The following is a 21872-nucleotide window of genomic DNA, read 5'->3' on the forward strand; positions in this document are numbered from 1 at the left end:
CTCACTGCTGCCTTGCAGTTCGATATCAGACTGCTGTGCTAGCAGTGAGCGAGGCTCCGTGGGTGTGGGACTCTCCGAGCTGGGTGTGATGTGATCTCCTGGTGTGCCGTTTGCTAAGACCACTGGAAAAGCACAGTATTAGGGTTGGAGTGACCTGATTTTCCAGGTGCCATCTGTCACGGCTTCCCTTGGCTATGAAAAGTATTTCCCAGCCCCTTGTGCTTCCCTGGTGAGGCGATGCCTTGCCCTGCTTCAGCTCACGCTCTGTGGGCTGCACCCACTGTCTTGCTCCCACTGTCTGACAAGCGCCAGTGAGATGAACCCAGTACCTCAGTTGGAAATGCAGAAATCACCTGTCCTCTGTTTCACTGGGAGCTGTAGACTGGAGTTGTTCCTATTTGGCCATCTTGGAACCTCTCCACAAATTTCAAATATATTTGAGACATCCAAAAAACGGATCATTTGTTTTTGCTAAAATCAAAATCTCAGCAAATTAGCTTTAATAGGGGCCTTATCTTTTGCACTTGCTGATCAGGTTGAACCCTGTGAGCACTTCCCCTGTGTCATGTCTGGAACAAACACTCTCCATAAAGCCACCCCACTCCATCACACATCCAACCTCTCAGCCACTGCTGATCCCGCAGGAGAGCTCACAATAGGCTGGTCGTGAACAGGAATTTGGCTGGTTGATATCTTCATCTCCTCCATCTTTTTGGGGAGCTCCCCTCTCCCCAGTCTGAGGTAGAAGCAACATACTCCTGGGTCTCTAGAAGATCTCAAGTTGCTGGGGGAAGAGGACAGAAAGCAATTTGTTCTTTTTGCTGTATTTTATCCATTCATTTACGCTGTGAGTGCTGACTCTGTTCTGGGTGTGCGGGTGTCAGGGTGGCAGGGAGATGGAGTGGATATGGACCGTGCTTTGAGCAATGCTTCAGCCCCAGGAGAGAACTCCAATATAAGGCACTGGGTGGTGAGAGAGTAGAGTGGGACAGAGCCTGGGAGCCCCAAGGACCCCAGGCAGTTCAGTGGTCACTTTCTCTGTGAAGCCTTCTCCAGGCAGAGCCGTCATCCCCATGTCCCTGTGTGTCTCAGTGACAGCTCTGGCCGCACATATGCTATGTTTGCTGCCCCCCAGCCATGTCTTATATTGTGCCCCCAGCCTCCAGTGCAGAGAACGCCATAAACATTGGCCGAACTAGCAAGTGAGGCAGGTGTCTTCAGAAAGGTTCAGATAAAGTGTGTGGGAATTCAGAAGACGAGAAATCACTTTTCAGGTGGGGGAACCAGCGGAAGCTTTGTAGGAGTCATCCCTTCAGTAGGCCATAGAGCACGTCCAGGAGCCACAGTGAGAGGGACAGGGCAGAGGGAGCCACGGGAATGTTCCGAGACAGCCAGCTGTTCTGTTTGGGGTCCTTCTGGGTGGTGTTGGCCAGCTGCATCTCTGGACTCGTGCAGCAGTTGGGGGAGTGGGACAGAGAGACAGAGAGAGAGTTCTGTGGCATTCACAAGAGATTATTAGGACTCAGTTCTGCTGTGAGCCATCCACACTGGAGGATTTGAACACCCAGCTGCAGTCCAGAGCCTGTGGTCCCATTGTTAGGTTTTGAAGGGAAGGCAAGTGTTAAAGAAAGACACAGAGAGAGTCGGCAGCTCTATGGAAATGCAGGTTTTATATCCAGCACAAGACCTGAGGAGGTGGGGGACCAGCTTAATGCCAGAGCCCCCTGCCACTTACAGGCTGGGGTAATTTATAGGTCTAGGTGGGGGTCTGGGCAGTATGGCTAGCTCACCGGGAGGATATTGATAAGATGTTCCTATGATCAGGTGGTTTGGACCTTTTTCCGGTGGGATGTGATAGCCTGTTTCTTGGACCTTTGCCCCGCAGGATACAATAGGGATGTTCCTTCAGTTGAGCCTTTGCCCGGCAGGCTATGATAAGGATGCTCTTGTGCCTTGTGGTCAGGTGGTTAGGCAGGATGTTTCTCATGGCCTGAATCCACATGGAATGTTTCACTCTGACCAGGGTCTGCAAAATGGCAGGGGGCTTACAAAATGGTGCAGCTTGGACTAACACCCACCATCCTGTCGAATGGGTTTGCTGGGAGGATTTACTGTCAATTCTGTTAGCCTGATAAGGGAGGTTGCTTTCTCGGAGGCCACATACACAGACAGTGCTGGGAAGTGACCCATGCGTACCCCGAGAAATTTATCTGTTCAACCAAATTTCAAGTTGGCAATGATCATTCCTCATCTCGCCAAATTTTAAGACGAGGCCAGGCCGTGTAGGTTAAAACTGGAAAGCTGGAGAAAGCAGTGCGGCAGGGGAGGGGGGGGGTCTCCAGGAAGGCTCCCTGGCCAAGGAGGACTGTAGGATTCTGACTTACAGTCAGGACTGTTCCTGTTACAGTTGGCCCCAGTCTGAGGCCCAGGACAAAACTCTCACCCTGAGCACAGAGAATTGGTTTTCTGTTTCCCAAGCTTCCACACGGTGGCGCCACCGAGCACCCACCTCCCCTGGTCGTCGGGGGAGGTAGTACCACGTGGCTGGGTCCTTCGTGGTTCCTGCCCTTCTTTAGGTTGTGAGTCCCATGTCGGGCACCAATCTTGCACCTGTTAAAAAAAGAGATCTTCACCAAAAGCTTCTGAAAGGCAGAGGGCTTTTCTTACTTAATTTGTATTCTTTTCTCTCCAATGCTTACCAGAGGACACTGCATAAAATGGTGTATTGGGGATACAATTGTTAATCAAGTTAGTAGAAACAGGAAGAGATTAAAATAATTAAATCTTTAGTAATGGTGTGTTAAGTCAATCTTGATGTCTATACACATGGAATCCCTGTGATGATATGAAATGGATATTTGGTCTTTGTCCCTGTTCCTGACACTGAGCATCTGAAATCCTTGGAATCTCCTGAACCACAGGGGTGAGGGAGCATCTTTTGTTATTCATAACAATCCCCTTCCAGCCATACTGAGTGTGTGCTAATGAGGTGACTCTTGGTGGACCCCTAGATAGCTTCAGGATGGGGCTGGTTGCCAGAGGAAGCAACCATGTGATTAGAGGGCTGGAGCTTTCAGCCCCACGCTGGGCCTCCAGAGAGCGGCTGGGGAAGGACTTCAATCACCAGTGGCCAATTATTTAATCAACCATGCCTAAATAAAGTGACTGCCATAGAAACCCCAAACAATGGGGCTTAGAGAACTGTCGGGCTGCTGAGCGGTTGGGGTGCCAGAAGGATGGGCGCCTGGGGTGGGCCTGGAAGCTCCGTGCTGCCCCTCATAGATGGACCTGTGTGTCTCTTCCACGTGGCTTTTCCTCAGTTGTATTCTTTGTAATAAACCAGTAATCATGAGTAAAGTGCCTCCTGGAGTCCCGTGAACTCTCGTAGCAGATTATCTAACCTGAGGAGGGGGTTTGTAGGAACTTCCAATTTTAGCCAGTCAGAAGTATGGGCGGTCAGGTGCTGCGATTGGCATCTGAAATGGGGGCAGTTTTGTGGGGCTGAGGCTTCACCTTGTGGGGTGTGTGCTAACTCTGGGTAGTTAGGATCAGAACGGAATTGCACGATACCCCGATGGTGTTCAGAGTGTTGGAGAATTGGTTGGTGTGGGGATTTTAAAAAAAGGAAATATAACCCCCACACATTTGGCATCAAAACTCTTGTTAGTCAGAATGGTTCAGGAATTCCATATGATGTAGCTATTTGGAATCAATCACTCAAAAAATATTTAAGAATTGGGGAAATGTTTTAAACATAGTCCTAATTGAAAAAGCAGATGATAAAACAGCTGGGAAAGGGCAGGGCCGTGGCCCACAGGGTGGACGTGGAGTGGAGGTGGGGAGTGGGTTAATGTGACATGATTGCTCAGCATGAGACAAGGCCACGGAACTCAGGAAACAAAGCTTGTTTTGAGCAAGAGTCATGTCAGATTTTGACAGGAGGCAGGGCAGAGAGAAGATATCTTTACATAGGTGAAGCTGGCGTTCATGATAGTGTTCTCAGCCTTCACATTCACAGTCAATTAATTTTCAACAAGCCCGCCAAGCCAATTCAATGGAGAAAGAATAGTCTTTCCAACAAATGATGCTAGGACAAGTGGACAGCCACATGCAAAATAATGAAGCTGGACCCCTTCCTTCCTTCATACACACAAATTAACTCAAAATAGGTCACAGCCCTACACATAAGAGCTAAAACTAAAACTCTTAGAAGAAAATATAGAAGTAAATCTTCAAGACTGAGGTCTTGAATATCTTTGCATATGTTATTGAGGTTTTATGACTTTACTTTCCACAATTAGACCTACAATCCACTTGGAATTGTCATTTTGTCTGCTTGTGTGGTCTCGTTTCATGAGAATGAGCATCCAATTGATCCCATAAAATGTATTGAAAAGCTTGTGCTCAGCAGTGCCACTTTTGTCACAGAATAAATATACCATATATATATGTCAGGCCTCTGAGCCCAAGCTAAGCCATCATATCCCCTGTGACCTGCACGTACACATCCAGATGGCCTGTTCCTGCCTTAACTGATGACATTGTCTTGTGAAATTCCTTCTCCTGGCTCATCCTGGCTGAAAAGCTCCCCTACTGAGCACCTTGTGACCCCCACTCTGCCCGCCAGAGAACGACCCCCCTTTGACTGTAATTTTCCTTTACCTATCCAAATCCTATAAAACAGCCCCACCTCTATCTCCCTTCGCTGACTCTCTTTTCGGACTCAGCCCGCCTGCACCCAGGTGAAATAAACAGCCATGTTGCTCACACAAAGCCTGTTTGGTGGTCTCTTCACACGGACGCGCATGAAACCACACATGTGTGTCTTTTTCTCAGACCTCTATTTAGTTCTGTTGACAAATGTGACTGTCCTTGAACCAGCCCGGCAGTATCTTAGTTACTGGAGCTGTTATGATAAATCTTAACATCTAGTACTGTAGATCCTCCCATGTCTTTTCTTTTTCATGATTCTCTTGGCCATTCTTGGCCTGTCTATATACTTTTCAGAGTTAACTTGTCAATTTCTACAAAAATTCCAGCAAGGACTTTGGGATTGGGATTGCACTGAATCTACAGGTTACGTTTGGGAGAACTGTCAGCTTTACAATAGCATGTAAAGCTGCTATGAACATGGCATATCCCTTACTGAAAGCCTTTAAGTGGCTTCCCATCCTGCTTAAAGTCCAAATTTTGCAAAATCCTCATTGGCTTGTCCTCTGCCTGCCCCTCAGACCTCATCTCCTGTCTTTCTGGGCTCCATTTACACCACTCCAGCCCTTCTTTCTGCCCCACTGTCAGCCCAGGCTGGCTCCCACCTGAGCACCTCTATTCCAGCTCTTTGCTCTAACCATGGGGCCCTTCTCCTGCTCTCCCCAAGGTTGGATTCCCTGTTATTCGGGGACAAGGTAATGTAGTGGTTGAGAACGGGTATGTGGGGCCCATGGGCCTGGGGTGGAAACGCGCCTCTGCATTACTAGCTGTGTCCCCAGCATGCTCCTGTAATTGTCATTCCTTGGGCTTCTTCAGCAATTGTTAAGAAGATGAGATGAATGGGTGGATGTAAAGCCCATGGAGCAGTGCTCAGCAAAGAGGAAGAACTTAATACTGTTAATCATCTTCTCACTCTTCAGCAGCCTCCTGGTTCTGCAGAAGCAGCCTAGGGACTCCCTATGCTCGAATCCTATTCTTATTCTCTACACGGCAATAATGCACACTTTCTTTCTCCTTATCGCGTTTTCTGTGAGGATTCTAACGCATCTAGCAGCTCCCCCTTCAAGCACAGCCCATCTAACACACATTTCAGATACTCTTGAGGCTGTTGACTGGGATATCAGGTTGCTCTAATCCTAAAGATAAAAAAGGTCTGGAAAGAAGAAAATAGATATACGCTGGTGAGAACTGGCAAAAATCCTTCAATATTCCATCAGTATAACCCGATTCATCATCTCCAGTACCATATGAGATTTCTTTAATTTTTAAGGTAATTACTTGATCCTCTTCACCACCACCTCACTGCCCTCTTAGTCAGAAATTGAATATTATCCTTCTTGAAGTAGTTCCAATCCTTGAGGTGTCTAAAACCCTGGGTGCGGCCAGAGCGGGGATGGGGGTGCTTCAGGGCCAGTTTCAGGTAACCTCCTTTCTCAATTTCACCAGAAAGTGCTACTCCTTTGCTGTACTGGCTTCTGGATGTCACAGGACATTGTTTTCAGTGACTGGTCTGCACACTGGAAAGACATGAAGACTGTGTTTGTCAAGATCACCATCTTAGCCCTGGCCGTGGGTGGTTGGGTTGTGACATGGGAGATGCATGCTTGGCACCATGTTTATGGTTCTTTTCTAAGTACAGTACCCTGAAGTTTTGGCTAGATGTCTGTCTCCACCTACAGACTGCGAGTTTCTGGAAGGCAGAACGTTATTCAATTCATTTCCACCCCCTTTCTCCACAGCACCTAGCACAGTTGCACCGAGCACCTAACACGTGGCAAAATTCTGATAAACATTAAGGAAGAGTTGACATTAAAATGTATAAATAAAAGTAATTTAATGTCTAACAATAATGGATTCAAAAGACAAATTTTGATAAATGCAAACAGATGATCGCTATGTACTCGCTAAAAATCAGGCTAGCATTGATGAAGCATGTGAGATGTCCACAGCATAACATTAAGCAAAAAGTGCAGTCATAGCGCAGCTGTGCAAGGGATCATCACTGGGTATTGGCATGGTGTAGGGGGTTGTTTTGTCCCAGAGTGAACAAAAGGTAGGGTGAAAAGGAGTGCAGTCTGCCCCCCATCCCCAGCCAAAGGTCAGAAATGAAGTTTCTTCTGAACAACAAGCTGTTATCCAGCAATTGTCCAACAGTGAACCATATAGGTATACCAAATTTGTTAATTAGATAGTTTTAAGGTTTTGCTTTTATTTTTGTTTCTTGGTTATGGACATTGCAATGGTGGACATTTTCCTGATGATTGCTTTTAGTATCTGTTTAATTAATTGTTTTGAGAGAAATTGCCAGGGTAATGATGGCTGAACCAAAGAATTCAATACAATTTTTTGTGGCTCTAGCTTGGCAATGCTGAGAAATTCGAGCCATGTTTTTAGTTTAGAAACAGAAAAGTGTATTGATGAACCACTTGTTTGCTGGGGAAATCATTATGTTGAGTAGATGAAGGCTCACCCAGCAAACTGGAAAAGCTGTTGGCTTCAGTATCTACCTATGATTTTCTCTCCAACCTTCACGGATGCATAGATGGAGTCTCTGGTTTGATGACCTGCCCTTTGGCGTCCCCTTCTGGAAGATTCAATCATCAGCCTGTGCGGGCCCTCCCAAGGGAGCTGTGTGGGGTGAAATGGGGCCAAGTAGAAGGGGCCGGCTGGGAGAAGTCTTGTGTTGGGGTGAGTTGGTAGAGGGGACCCCACCTGTCATTCACTCAAGGGTCCAGGTAGCACCTGTAGGGATGTCGAGCCTGAAGGTCTGGCCCCCTCAGAGTAGGGTGACTTCCACATTGCAGTCGGTGATTTACTAATAAACAAATCTGGTTCTACCACTTCTCTTTCACCGCCCATCCATCACCCAACTGATTTAAAAAACCCTCTGTTAGCTTCCCCTCTTGTTTGTGTATCACAATCTTGCCCTGGCCATGGGTAGTGGGGGTCGTGAAGTGGGAGATGCATGTTTGGCACCAAGTCTTTGGTGCTTTTCTAAGTACAGTACCTTGGAGTTTTGGCTAGATGTCTGCCTCCACTGACAGACTATGAGCTGGATAGGATGAAGTCACAGCTGTAGCTTGGCACAGGGTCTTCCGGTCTTGTCTCCCTCCTGCCTCTCCAGCCTTGTTTCTTCTAACATCTCATTGTGCACCCTGTGGACTCCATCCCCTGAGCAGGCCACGCTGTTTTACACCCCCAGGCCTTTGCCTGTGCCATGTCCTCTGTCTAGAGTGCCTGGTCCTCCTTTCCTCCTTGCAACTCAAAATGTCTCTTCAAGTTGCAGCTGAAATATTACCTCCCTAAGGAAGTCCCCCTCAACTCCCCAGGCGGAAGGTGTTCCTTTCTGGGTGCCTGGAGCACCTGTCTGTGTCACTCAGTTGGCTTCCATGTGCCTAGTGACAGTGTGTGACTGTCCCCTCACACGTCCCCTGTGAGCTGGCCCTGTGTCTGATGCGTATTGCCTAGCAGAAGGCCTGGCACACTGTAGGTACTCAAGAATATTTGTTGAATGAATGAAGGAATGAATGTGCTTCATGACAGTGGAGTTTGGGGATTCGCTAATGGAGGGAGGACGCCCCCAGGGAGATGTAGTTAAGTGTGTGTCTGACCTCATCCAAGCCCTGGAGCTGAGAGGACAAGCTCTGAGGTAGGGAGACAGATAATGGGACCTTTTGTGATTCTTAGATGCTTCAGATCCTGCTCCAAGGGACGTGGGCCCCTGAAACTGGTTGTTAATCTTAGCAAGTTAAGTGTTGTGATGTCACCTCAGGAATGCAATTAAGGCTCATTCCTGCTCCTGAAGGACCTGTGAAGCATCACAACACTGGCTGCCATAATTGGAGGCGCTGAGGATGGGTGGCATGTGGGGCTTGGTGGTGGGTTCGCGGCTCACACGGGTGCCTCCTGCCTGAGCGCTGGGGAATCTCTGGGATCAACTACAGGCTGGATCTGTGGATTTGGATCCTCACCCCAACAGTGACAGGTCAGTGCCTCTTCCAAGAGAATTGTGGGGGTGAGGGTCTGTGTTGGGTCTGTGCAGCTTCTAAAAATCAGCGGTGGGGACAGCTTACCTGTTTTGGAGAACACGTACAGTGTGGATGGGCATCTCAACAGCACAATCGTGGCCCAAGACGGGTGTAGGACCTGAACTGAAAGCATGCCTTTGGGCTTGTTCCCAAAGACATGGGTTTGAACGAAGCTCCAAGTGAATCAGTTGTGTGATCTTGGGGAAATTACTTATCCTCTCTGGGTTTCATTTCCCCCTTAGGAAAATGGGGGTAAAGATGCCTACTTCCTATGGCCCGCATGAGGGTTACGTGGGATATGGGATAATTTGTATAAAGTGCTTACCTGGTGCCTGGCTGGCTCCATGAGCGGTGGAAGCAGCAGTTGTCCTGATTCCTATCTGCAGAGTCCAGGGAGCACCGCTGACCTGACAGGGTGATCTTGTCTCATCTCCACAGGAAGTGGGGAGTGGGAGGTCACAGGCATCAGAGCACCAGAGAGGAGCTGCACAGAGGCTCCGGGAGGGCCATGGGATGTGAGGGCTGAAGGGATGGTGCTGATGGCACGGGGACTCCCTTTGGAAAGGGTGGCACAGTGTGGTGGCAGCAGGAAGAGAGATGGGATCCATGTGCTGCCTGTGCATTCAACTGGGAAAGAAAACAATGGCTCAAGAGGAGGGCCCAGTTTTCTGCCTCGTGTGGTTATTCTAATATTCTGTTTGTCGCACAAGAGAGTTTATGGTAGTGCGGATTCTGCCTTTTTGAGGGTTTAAAAAGATTTCTCTTGGAAAGCAACACAAACACTGGCTTGCTTCAGAGTCTTTAGTTTCTCCTTATTCTTGACTTGAGGCATCTGCTAAATTGGGGTAGGTTGGAGGGAGGAGGATGCAGCTCCTGTGCCCAGGAAGCCCTCAGTCCCAGCGAACGGATAGAGTCCTGTCTTGAGAATTTTCAGGAAAGCTTCTTGCAGGGCAGCGACTTTGAGTCACGTTTGCAAGGGGTCAGATGAGTGCAGGGACCCTGGGGGCCTGAGACAGGGTGCGGGAATGTGGGCAGGTACAAGAGGGTGGAAAGTTCTTGGAGGAAGCACCATCTGTGGACTGGCTGGGACAAGGTGCTGTTCTCTTCTCCCAGATTCTCCATCCACTGCCCCTGGCTGCTGCACCCCTGCACCTCCAGGTCTGCCCGTCTGCCTGGGGCCAGGGCCCAGCAGTCATGACAGACACCCCAGTGGAGGAATCCCTCTTCCAAATCATCCACTGCTTCCACCAGTATGCAGCTCGGCAAGGCGATATGGAGACCCTGTCCCTGCAGGAGTTGCAGGCCCTGCTCATGGACAATGTGCCCCGCTTCATGGACAGCTTGGTGTGCAGGGTCTGGGATCAGGGTGGGGGGTGAAGTGGGGCCAGGGCACCGGTACAGGGTGGATTCTGGGGTGGCAAGTGAGTGTTGAAAGCAAATGCTGAAGTTATTACAGAGGGTGCTATCTCCCATGAGAATCTTTTTTTTTTTTTTTTTTTTTTTTTGGAGATGGAGCCTGACTCTGTCACCCAGGCTGGAATGCAGTGGCACAGTCTCTGCTCACTGCAACCTCCGCTTCCTAGGTTCAAGTGATTCTCGCGCCTCAGCCTCCTGAGTAGCTGGGATTATAGGCAGATGCCATCACGCCTGGCTGATTTTTGTATTTTTAGTAGAGATGGGGTTTCACCATGTTGGCAAGGCTGGTCTCGAACTCCTGGCCTCAAGCAATCCACCTGTCTCAGCCTCCCAAGGTGCCAGGATTACAGTTGTGAGCAACCGTGCCCGGCCCTGAGAATCTTCAATTCATGGGACGGCGGGATCTTTGGCCACAGTGTGGTGGCCCCAGCACAGCTGGGTTTCTTGTCCTTCCCTCTCGCAGAATTCCCTGCCTGGCCTCACTCCAGCCCAAACTTAGCTAATTTCCTGGAACTCAGTCCTAACCCCAAATCTGTTTATGCCTCGGCCCATCCTGCTTCCTGAGTATAGGCCCTCCACCTCCCCTTTGCCCACAGGCCCATCCAGGCAGCGCCTCTGCCCCTCAGCCCATGCCACCTTCCAAGCCCTTTGAGCTCAGCCCCATCTCCTGGGCTGCACAAGCCTGGCCCTCCTGCCCCCATGCCTGGGAGAAGGATAGCAGGGGCTGCGGTGGCCCCCCTAACCAGGGTGGGAGTATGGTGGGGTGGGGTTAGGAAACATTACTTCCCCTTCGACCTCTTGTCCCCAGAGTGTCTCAGACCTGGACAGGCCCAGCTCCCAAATCCAGGCTTAGACAGCCCTCAGGCCCTGCCCATCTTCTTTGTCATCAGACCTAGACCCATGATTACTGGGCTCCTTGGGGCCTGCAAGTGTGTCTGTGGGGTGCTGCTTTCTATCCATGCCCCGGGGTGTCTGGACTGTCATCTCCAGAGGACTTCTGGTCCATCCTCACTCAAGGCCACTCCATCCGCGAAAAGGCTCTTCTTCAGTCACTTCCCATCTCCCCAGCCTTGCCTCTGCTTACTGGAGTGTTACTCTGAGGGTTGTAGAGAGGGATGGAGCGAAGGGGAAGTGATTGTGGGTGGTCCTGTTTCCAGGAAACCTTGTCCTTTCCAGGGCAAACTGTACCAGGATGGCCCGGACCCTGCACTCATGGGGGTCACAGCCCCACCGGGGTACGGGGCCCTTGCGGGGACAGAACCTGGATACAGAAGGCAGCCCTGGGGAAGGTGGGCCGAGGTGAGGGAAGCTGGGAGAGCCTGTCCCAGGCAGGAAGCCTCCAGCTCCTCTCTGGGTAACTAGCTTTGTGGAACAGTTAAGATCACAGGAGCAGGTGGTGGGGGTGGGCCCTGAGGGGAGAGAGAGGCTGCAAACCTGTCCACAGCTGCTTCCCCCGGATGGTTTCTAGGGCTTCACACTGGTCCTCATGCCCACCAGCCAAATCTTGCTGAAAGCTGCCTCGCCCGCCCTGCCCAGTGCTCCCGATGCCCACCTTGTCTCTTACCGCTCTGTCCCCGTGCTGTGCTCTGGCCCTTGACTTTCTTCATGCTGTTCCTTCCACCTCAAATGCCTCTTTCCTCTCCTCTACCATCCCCATTTCTCAGGCCTCAGGGCCATATCTGGGCCACTTGCCTCGGAACAACCTGGACAGCTCTAGGGCTCCTGGCTTTGTCCTTTCCCTTGTTCTGCACTCTATGTGGGCCCAGCACGCAGGGGGTCAGAGGTTCGCGTGCTGTGCATCTGCCTGGGAATTGCTCCTGACGCAGGCAAATGCACAGGCATGCAAACCTCTGACCCCCTGGGCACCAGCCTTGCAGCAGCGCTGGGGATACAGACTCAAGGGCCAGGTTGACTCTGCTCTTGGGGAGCTCCCAGTGTGGAGGACGAAGGCACTGCCCTGCCTTGAGGAAGCCCTGGCTGGGGTGTTCCTCCAGAGGAGCCTCCAGTTCAGCTGTGAAGAGAAGTATAAACAGCTGCTGCCGGTGGATGCGAAGTCATCTGGGATGCCAGTGCTGCTTGGGCACTGCAGACAGTACACCATCAATGGTGCCCAGTTTACCTCCTTTGTCTGCACACATGCAGCTAGCTCCAGGCTCGGTTATGGGGGCACCCACTATGCCCCTGTCTCTTGAGCCTGACTTTGCAGGTTTTAGAGTCCTAGTCACTGACTATTGGAGTGAGGAGTCATTTCCTGTAAGCCCTTGCAGGCAAGGCCAGGCCACAGTTGCCCCATCCCCTCCCAGTGGGTGGTGGGGAGCCTGGCAGGTGGGCTGCATGCCTGGGTGGGTGGTTGATGCTCTGCCCACTTCTCAGGGCCGGAAGGAGCCGTACTATATCACAGACTTGTTCCAGGCCGCAGACAAGAACAAGGACAACCAGATCTGCTTCGACGAGTTCCTCTACATCTTGGGCAAGCTGGTGAAGGACTACCACCTGCAGTACCACCGGCAGCTGTGTGCCCGCTACTGTGCCCAACACAGCCTCTACTAGAGGGACCTCAGGCAGCCTCCTGCCCACCGGAGCTGGACCCAGGAGGAGGCGGGACCTGGCTATCAGGAGCTGAATGGAGAACAAAGCTGTGTGTGTCTATGTGTGTCCCTGTGTGTGTGTGCACATGTGTGTACATGTCTGTGGAAAGGACAGCAGTGTGAGAGAGAGTAAAGCAATTTCATACAGATTTCCAAGGATTTGTCAGTATATGGTTCTGGGCTTCACCTACAATCCAGAAAAAGATGTTTCGGTCCCAACCTGGGAAAGATCCATTTTAGATGAATGAAATAGCCCTTGCCTCCGGGGAGCCCCTGTCTGAGGGGAAGAAACAGCTTCTATCTCCAGGGAGCCCCTGTCTGAGGGGGAGACACAGGTTATTCCTCTAGGGAGTTTATATCGGATGGGGAGACATCACCTCTGATTCCAGGGGGCCCTATCTGATGGGGGACAGTCCCCACCCTCAGTGTTCAGCCTGAGAAGGAAGAGTCTCCTCTTTTGGGGAGACAGAGCGCAAGGCCTCGCCCGTGGTCACTCACTCACCCACCACACAGGTGGTAGCACGGGGGTGAGGGTAGGGGTGAACTAACATGCCGTTCCGACAGCATCCCTGCTCTGAAAGAGAGCCCCAAGAATCAGTGAGCAAGGGTGGGGCTGAGCCTGGGAAGAGACCAGGATCGGGAGGCAGGTGCATTTCTAGCAGAGGGAACACCAGTAGAAAATCATAAAGTATGTCTGGGAGCAACAGAAAGGTTGCTTGGAAATTGGTGTTCATGGAGAAAACAGTAGGAAGTCAGCTTGAATGGGTAGGTTAGGACCAGAGTCTGGAAGTCCCTGAAAACTAAGCACTGGAATTTGGACTTTATCCTTTCGGTAAGGGATGCTGAGTTGTTAAGTGTAGGGAAGGGGCGAGGGCCCTGGGACCAGCTCTGTGCTTCAGGAAACTAGTGGTAGGGGTTTGGGGTGGAGGAAGACAGATCAGACCTGCACAGCCTGGCTGGAGGCTGTGAAGAGGAGGTAAACAGCTTCATGAGGACGGAAGGGAGGGAGGAGGCATCAGAAAAGGCAGAATGTCAAAGCCCAGACCTGGGCGCAGACTGAGGGAGAGGAGGATCCAGAATGAGGTGGAGGTTTCAGGTGCTGGCGATTGGCATGGGAACTCGGTGCCTGGATGGGAGCCAGTCTGCAGGGAATATTGTGTGCTGGGTTTGCACATGCTGAGTCAGACACTGACAGGAGCTGAGCCAACAATCCAGCCTGGCAGAACCACAGACACCTGTTAAGGGAAGAGCAATGAGTAGAACCTGGGTGACAGTCAACCCAGGAAGGCTTCCTGGAGGAGAGAAGGGTTGGGTCTGTTTTCTTCTACAACATGATGATGGATGTGAAGGTTACTCCTGACCCAGGGCTATTCATGAACCACTGATCTGAGTCCTCCGGTGTCCCTGACCCCACCCACCTGAGACCTGTCCCTGCCCTTGCTCTGTTTCTTTTTCCTCTTCCTCTCCCCTGGGACCCTAAGAATCTAATGCAGAATCCCTCAGGGAGGGTCTCCTCTGCTTTCAGGAAATGCCAGAGCCCACTTTAGAGGGTTGTCTTTTCTGAGGGTTGGTCTGGGAACCGGTGTCCTGAGCTTACTGAGATAGAAATCATGGATTTTGAAAGAGTGATGGGAGGTGATATACCACCTGTGCACAGGACTGCAGGGTCACTTAAGAAAATTGGTCTGGTTCCCTCCCCACCTGGTCCTTTGCGCCAAACATGGTGGGTTGTCCCTGGAGCTGAGCTGGAGACCTTGTTTCTCATCAGTCACGCTCTGGGGCAGAATTTGCCCCTGCTGCTCCGGGCCTGGCCTGCTGTCCCTCCCATGCTTGCCATCAGCTTAGTTTGCCTTTCAGGACCTAGCTGGGCCCTCTCCTCCTCGGGAGATGTCTGCACCCCATTCCCCTTTGCGTTCTTTCCTGTGGAGGGGCATCTTCTGCCACACTGTGCTTGTTTCGTACTCTCCACCGAGACAGGACCTCAGTGTCCCCATAAACGCTCAGCAGGTGTGTGGGGAAGGAATGCAGAATTGGGGCCTGTGGGGCTGGAATTGATGACCTAGGTCTGTGCTCCTTTCCGCAGGCCCCTGGCTGTGTCTAGAGGCATGAAGATCATCGCCCGAGTTACTTGGGCCGCTCTTCTTGCAGGCCCAGGGGAGAAATACCTGTCTCACCTGAGAAGTGCTGGGCTCCACAGGCATTGAGTACAAAGCAGGGGCGCCCAGCCTGAGCCCTCCCTGCCCCTCTCCTGCCCCCTTCTGGGGGTGTCTTCACCAGCTCTGCCTGCTCTGTCCTCATTTCCTTGGCCTCAGGGATGGGCCTGTCAGGTCTGTTGGGAAACACCCAGGGACTGAGCCCTTTCCTGTAAGCATGACCAGGTTCCGCTCCCTCTGGGTTGCCCCATGTCCGCCAGGCTGCTTACAGCTTCTGCCTTTCCCCGGATGTGCTTACCCAAGTCCTGATACCTTTTGCTGCAAGTTCAGTTCAGCCTGGCTCCTGCTGTCCCCAAAGCACCCAAAGCTGTCCAGGGGCGCAGTTTTTGGGGAGGGGGCGACATTTCACGATCTTGCCGGTCAGCCTGTACATGATGTGGGAAGGAGGTCACCACTCAGGACTCCCTCACTGGACCTGGGGAAGGACCTGAAGTAATGCCCTGTGCCTCAGTTTCCCCATCTGTCAAATAGGGATAATTATACTTGTAATGTCCACATCACAAGGTTGCTGGGAATATCAAATGAGTCAGTGGATGCAAAATACTTTGAAAACATGATGTGGTGCTTTGAGGCAGGTGCTATTATGCCGGTCACATAGGATAGTACGTGGTGAATAATAGGTATTAACCAAGGGTGGATCCTTGGTTGAAAACTTGTCATGTCAGAAATGGAGTTGTTTTCCTAGATGGAGCTTGATTCATCTTTTGTCAAGGAAGTTAGACTGCATTTGTTTGATGAATTTATACCCTGCCTTCTTCCAGAAATGATTTAAGATGGCTGAGTGTGATAAAGGGAATTTCTGCCTTGGATAAGGGAAGGGCCAAACTTAATTTTGTATTCGTTTATCCCCTCAGTAAGTATTAATCGAACACATAGTAGGTGCCAGGCCCTAGGGTTGTGAAAAGAAATGTGATTTCTTTTCTAAAGGGTCTCCTGGTCCCAAAGAAAAGACAGAAAATAAACAAGTGAATCATAACATAGCAGGGCAAATGCTGTGATGGTTAAGGATTTGGGTAGCGTGGAGGAGAGAAGAATTAACTCTGCCCTGATGGGGTGAGGGCAGGTGGATCAGGGATGGACTTGGAGCAGATGATGCCTGAGCTGGATCAGGAATGGTGAGGAGGACACTATGGGGACAAAAGGCATTACAGGCAGGAATAGGAAGTGGATGCTGTCACATCACATCATGAGTCACTCAATCATTTGACGTGCTGAATTACTATGTCTCTCTGTGGGGCTCAGTTTCCTCATCTGTACAATGGGCATTATAATAGTACATACGTCATTGGATTAGTGTGAGAATTAAGTGATCAATGCAAATAAAGCACTTAGAATAGTTCCCGGACATGGGAAAAGCTCAGTGAGTGTTAACTAGTATTTTGCCATGATTTGCTGTGATCGGTGATTGTGGCTGCTGTTATTGTGTGTGCTGGGCACTGTGCTGGGTCCCCAGTGGCTCACATCCAGAGAGAGCTGGATTTATTTTGGAGGATGAAAGCCTCCCTGCTATGTTTATGCAATGGCTCAGGCCCTTGTGCAATGCAGAGGGACCCCAAGCAGCCTCCATCTCCCAGGGCACGGTGGATCCCCAGCTTCACAGAACAGGAGAGCTGTGGAGGAGTGTGGGCAGCAGGGTAGGAATGGATTTAGCCCTTGGCAGCAACACATGTCCCCACAAAACATTTTCTTCATCCATTCATGTGTTGAGGGACACTTGGATTGCTTCCACCTTTTGGCTCTTGTAAATAATGCTGCTATGAACATGAATGTACAAACATCTGTCTGAATCCCTGCATTCAAATCTTTTGCATATCTATCCAGGAGCAGAATGATGGATCATATGGTAATTCTGTGTTTATTTGAGGAACAAACTTGCAGTTTTCCATAACAGCTGCACTATTTTACATTCCCACTAACAGTGCATTAGGCTTCCGATTCTCTTTGCCCTCACCAACACTTGTTATTTTCTGGATTTTAAAAGAAGTCGTAGTCATCCTTGTGGGTGTCAGGTGGTATCTCATTGTCGTTTTGCTTCATGTTTTCCTAAAGATTAGTAATTTTCATGTGCTTATTGACCATTTGTATATCTTCTTTGGAGAAGTGTCTATTTGAGTCTTTTCCCCATTTTTTGATTGGTTTGTTTGTTTTTTGTTGTTGAGTTGTAGGGATTCTTTATATTCTGGATATTAATCCCTTATCAGATATTTGTTTTATAAATATTTTCTTTGTAATAACAGAAACACACCACAGTCTTCAGGGTTGGAAGCCAGTTAATCTGAGTAGCATTTTGTTAGTGGTGGGGAGAGGATTTCTTCCTCCTGAAATCCTGGGGAATTGGCCACCTCCTCTTCTCCTCTTAGGCATGAAGCACGTCTGGCTTCTCCAAAGAACTCTTCCCCTCCACTACCTCAGAGTTAGCTTCCTGTCTTCTGCCAGTGATCCTGGGGTCCCAGACACGATAATTAACCGAGAGAGGGTGAAAGGCTCCCTGCTGTGTTTATGCAATGGCTCATGCCCTTGTGCAGTGCTGAGGGACCCCAAGCAGCCTCCATCTCCCAGGGCAAGGTCCATCCCCAGCTTCACAGAACAGGAGAGCTGTGGAGGAGTGTGGGCAGCAGGGTAGGAATGGATATAGCCCTTGGCAACAACACATTTCCCCATAAAGCACCCACCCACCCAAAAGAACAATAACGATAGTTTTAGTTTTTAGTAATGAGAACAATAGTTTTCATTACTAAAAGCTATCAGCCAGGACAAGTGTTCTCTACCCTTTTGTGGTCTTTGGACACTTTGAAACTCTGATAGAAGCCATGGAGGAATGTTCTCATTGAGTGCATGCACTCAAAATGATGCATTCAACTTCAATTCAATTTCAGGAGTGTATAGACTGACCACCAATGCAGGGGATGAGCAATTGCAATAGTGGAGAGGGAATGGGAGTGGGAATCTGGCTGGATCAAGCAAGTGGATGCCAGCAGCCCAGAAAAAGAGCCCCCCTACCTGCTTTTTCCTTCTGGGCACTATTGGCCAGCAAATGCGTTCCTCTTTCCGCTTCTCCTACATCCCCACCCAAAATTTTCATTCTGCACAGTGATTGCCACATTCACCTCATTGAGAAACCAGAGACTGTAGCAACTCTGGCAGGGAGCAGCTGTCTCTGATGGCCTGAAGCTATGGGCAGCTGGCCAAGCCTAACCACTATAAAAAGGAGCTGCCTCTCAGCCCTGCATGTCTCTTGTCAGCTGTCTTTCAGAAGACCTGGTAAGTGGGACTGTCTGGGTTGGCCCCACACTTTGGGCTTCTCTTGGGGAGGGTCAGAGAAGTGGAGTAGCCTTCCTGAGAGAGGAGAGAGAAAGCTCAGGGAGGTCTGGAGCAAAGATACTCCTGGAGATGGGGAGTGAGGCAGGGATAAGGAAGGAGAGCATCCTCCAGCACCTTCCAGTGGGTAAGGGCACATTGTCTCCTAGGCTGGACCTTTCTTCAGCAGAGGGTGGGGTGGTAAGGAAAGTCTACAGGCCCCGTGTGTGTGCACATGCCTCTGTGTGAATGGACCCTTCCCCTTCCCACACCTGTATCCCTATCATCCCACCCTTCCACCAGAGCCATAGCCATCTGCTGGTTTGGTTATTTGGAGAGTGCAGGCCAGGACAAGGCCATCGCTTGGGGCATGAGTCCTCTGAGTACTGCCCTGGGCAGATGCAAATTCCCTGCCATGGGATTCCCCAGAGGGTTCTGTTTTTCAGGTGGGGCAAGTGCGTGGGCATCATGTTGACCGAGCTGGAGAAAGCCTTGAACTCCATCATCGATGTCTACCACAAGTATTCCCTGATAAAGGGGAATTACCATGCCGTCTACAGGGATGACCTGAAGAAATTGCTAGAGACCGAGTGTCCTCAGTATATCAGGGTGAGGAGGGGCTGGGTGTGGTGGGGGCTCTTTGCCTGGTCCTGGGGCTGCCCTGGGCCAGCGGTCCTCCCTGCCGCCCTTCATAGATGGCTATGCCTCGGCTCTCTCTGAGATCTTTAAACTCTGGCTTCTTCCTCCTCAATCTTGACAGAAAAAGGGTGCAGACGCCTGGTTCAAAGAGTTGGATATCAACACTGATGGTGCAGTTAACTTCCAGGAGTTTCTCATTCTGGTGGTAAAGATGGGCGTGGCAGCCCACAAAAAAAGCCACGAAGAAAGCCACAAAGATTAGCTGAGTTACTGGGCCCAGAGGCTGGGCCCCTGGACATGTACCTGCAGAAAAATAAAGTCATCAATACCTCACGCCTCTCTCGTTCATGCTTTTGTGAAATGAGGTTCCTCGGTGTGGAGGGAGGATTGGAAAACCCAAAGGAAGAAATCTATGTTATCCCACCTTACCTCTCACAAGCCTTTCCTGCTTTATCCCTCAGCTGGCCTCTGCCCCACATTCCCTTCCAGCCCCTCCATCTTGAGCCATTGGATTTGAGGCTTAAGGATTCCAAAAAGTCCATGACACTGTAGCTGATGATTTTACTAGTGGTTCTGAAATGGGTCAGGGATTTGGGAACAGGGTGGCATAAGAACAACTGATACTGTTCTCTAAGCTAAATTTTAGCTTCCAGCTAAATGTCTTAGGTGTGGCTCTTGGGAAATTAGGGAGATAGCTACATAGAAGTGTGTGTGTGTGTGTGTGTGTGTGTGTGTGTGTCTGTGTGTGTGTGTGAGAGAGAGAGAGAGACAGACAGAAAGAGAGAGCGAGAGAGGGAGAGAGGGAGAGGCTGATTCTGTGTGTGGTGTGATGTAGGTGGACAATGTTCAGAGTCCTCCATTAATAGGATAATCCCCACACCTGTCCCCATACCTGTAGTTTGTCCTTGGGGATTTTGAAAATTTTTCCTCCCTCTCCACTCCCAACCTCCCAACTCAATTAAATGATAAAGGAATAGGCAAATAGGAAAATAAATTAGTAAAACTTAAGTCAAAGAATAGGTTATTCATATGCTGCCCTATGGGATTCTATGCTTTGGTGATCAGAGAATTATCTAAAAAATACTTCCCAAGGGCTGGTACAAGGGGAAGGCCAGAAGATGAATGGTTCTTCTCTGAGATGGGCATTTTAAAAAAGAAGAAAATGAAGGGGAACCTTTTGACAAAAACGTCACCCCAAACTGGATTTTCATGCTGTGGTGTGGGGAATTTTCTGTTGTCCTCACTTAGGCGCTGGGGCAATGGCGTTAGTGATGGGCAAAAAGGTAGGAAGCTGTCGCCAGAATCACTAAACCAGAATTCTTAACTTGCCTGTCTATACATCTCTGAAATTGGGTTGAAGTTCTGTGCATCATTTTGAGTGATGCACTGAGAACATTCCTCCATGGCTTCCATCAGAGTCTCAAAAAGGCCCAATACCTCAAAAAGGTTAAGAACACTTGTCCTGCTTACTGGTTTTTAGTAACAAAAGGCAGAGTATTTCTCTCTGTCTCTCTCTCTCTCTCTTTTTTTTTTTTTCTTTTTGAGACACAGGGTCTTGCTCTGTCACCTGGACTAGAGTACAATGGCGTGATCATGGCTCACTGTAGCCTCGAACGCCTGGGCTCAAGTAATCCTCCCACCTCAGCCTCTTTAGTAGCTGGGACTACAGGCACGAGCCACTGCCCTTGGCTAATTTTTAAATTATTTTTTTTGTAGAGATGGAGACTTCCTATATTGTCCAGGCTAGTCTCAAACTCCTGGACTCAAGCGATCCTCCTACCTTGGCCTCCCAAAGTGCTGAGATTACAGGTGTGATCCACACCACACCTGGCCAAAAGTTGGAGTATTTTTATTGCTACTGTTGTGTTGGGTGGGTGGGTGGATGCTTTGTGGGGACATGTGTTGTTGCCAAGGGCTAAATCAGTTCCTACCCTGCTGCCCACGGTCCTCCACAGCTCTCCTGCTCTGTGAAGCTGAGGATACACCCTGGCCTGGAAGATGGAAGCTGCTTGATGTCCCTCTGCACTGCACAGGGGCCCCAGCCATTGCCTAAGCACAGTCTACGGTGGCTGAACAAAAGACCTTATTTCAATGGAAAAGATTTTCCGGTTTATTCCTCCACTAGGGAACCAGAACAATTTTGATTGGATCCAGAACCCAGCCCATTTTCTGTCCTCCTGCCTGGGGGAATTCAGTCTAAATTCAAATGGGCTGAAGAGGGGAGAAAAAGCTACCAACACTTATGGTGGGGTATGGTGGGCTCTGTGCACATGTGTGTGTGTGTGTCAGGGTGGGAGTGCAACCTATCCCAGTGCTTTTGATTCCCCTTGGAAGTGCACTGTTGGACTTGCTGTCAATTGATTCTCTGCGGGGGGAGTTACTAAATACAGCAGGGAGCCTTCCACCCTCTCTGGGATAATTATTGTGCTTGGAAACCCAGGATCATCAGCTGAAGAGAGGAAGCTAACTCTGGGGTAGCGGAGGGGAGGGGTTCTTTGGAGAAGCTAGACATGCTTCATGCCCAAGAGGAGAAGAGGAGGTGACCAATTCCCTAGGATTTCAGGAGGAGCAAACCCTTTTCCTACCATTAGCAAAATGCCACTCAGATTAACTGGTTTCCAGTGCTGAAGATTACTCAGTTCAGGTCACTGGGCTTTTTCTTGTAGTAGGCCTTAATCATATAAAATGTAAATGAACAGAGAAAGGTAATAGTTTAAGCCCTTATTCACCAATGTTTTTAATTACCAGTCAATTTTATTTGTTATCAGCTAACATATTAGTGAAAATGATTGGCAGCCAGCTGAAAGTTAAGATTGGGATCTAAGATGGGATGGGGAAATCTAGTCATCAGAATATGGAGATGGGCTTCTGCTGGGGCAAGGAGGAAGGCCTAGGCATTAAATTACTTTCTTCTCAGTTTTGCTGAAGGATATCTATCCATCCCCACAAGCCAGTGCTTCTGCTTAAGTCAGGAGTGTGGA

At 49.8% G+C, this 21872-nt stretch overlaps 2 protein-coding genes across 4 annotated transcripts; both read left to right on the plus strand.

The window, feature by feature from the left end:
- The first annotated feature begins 9932 nt into the window (after positions 1 to 9932).
- On the plus strand, positions 9933 to 12704 carry LOC101179466 (protein S100-A15A). Its single transcript, XM_004089898.1, has 2 exons — positions 9933 to 10082; positions 12528 to 12704. Exons 1-2 carry the CDS (start codon positions 9933 to 9935, stop codon positions 12702 to 12704), a joined length of 327 nt encoding a protein of 108 aa, XP_004089946.1.
- A 5364-nt stretch (positions 12705 to 18068) lies between these two features.
- S100A8 (S100 calcium binding protein A8) lies at positions 18069 to 19224 on the plus strand. 3 transcript variants are annotated; one of them, XM_030824499.1, is made up of 3 exons: positions 18069 to 18216; positions 18682 to 18861; positions 19013 to 19224. In XM_030824499.1, the coding sequence occupies exons 1-3, from the start codon at positions 18184 to 18186 to the stop codon at positions 19151 to 19153; spliced, it is 354 nt and encodes a 117-aa protein (XP_030680359.1). In that variant the 5' UTR covers positions 18069 to 18183; the 3' UTR covers positions 19154 to 19224. The 3 variants fall into 3 exon arrangements, with proteins under 3 accessions (XP_030680359.1, XP_003259340.1, XP_003259342.1); XM_003259292.4 differs by having other exon boundaries at positions 18183 to 18216; positions 18699 to 18861; XM_003259294.3 differs by lacking the exon at positions 18069 to 18216 and adding an exon at positions 18281 to 18400 and having other exon boundaries at positions 18699 to 18861.
- The last annotated feature ends 2648 nt before the right edge of the window (positions 19225 to 21872 follow it).

Source organism: Nomascus leucogenys, chromosome 12 (assembly GCF_006542625.1).
Source record: "Nomascus leucogenys isolate Asia chromosome 12, Asia_NLE_v1, whole genome shotgun sequence".
In the NCBI taxonomy this organism is placed as follows: domain Eukaryota; kingdom Metazoa; phylum Chordata; class Mammalia; order Primates; family Hylobatidae; genus Nomascus; species Nomascus leucogenys.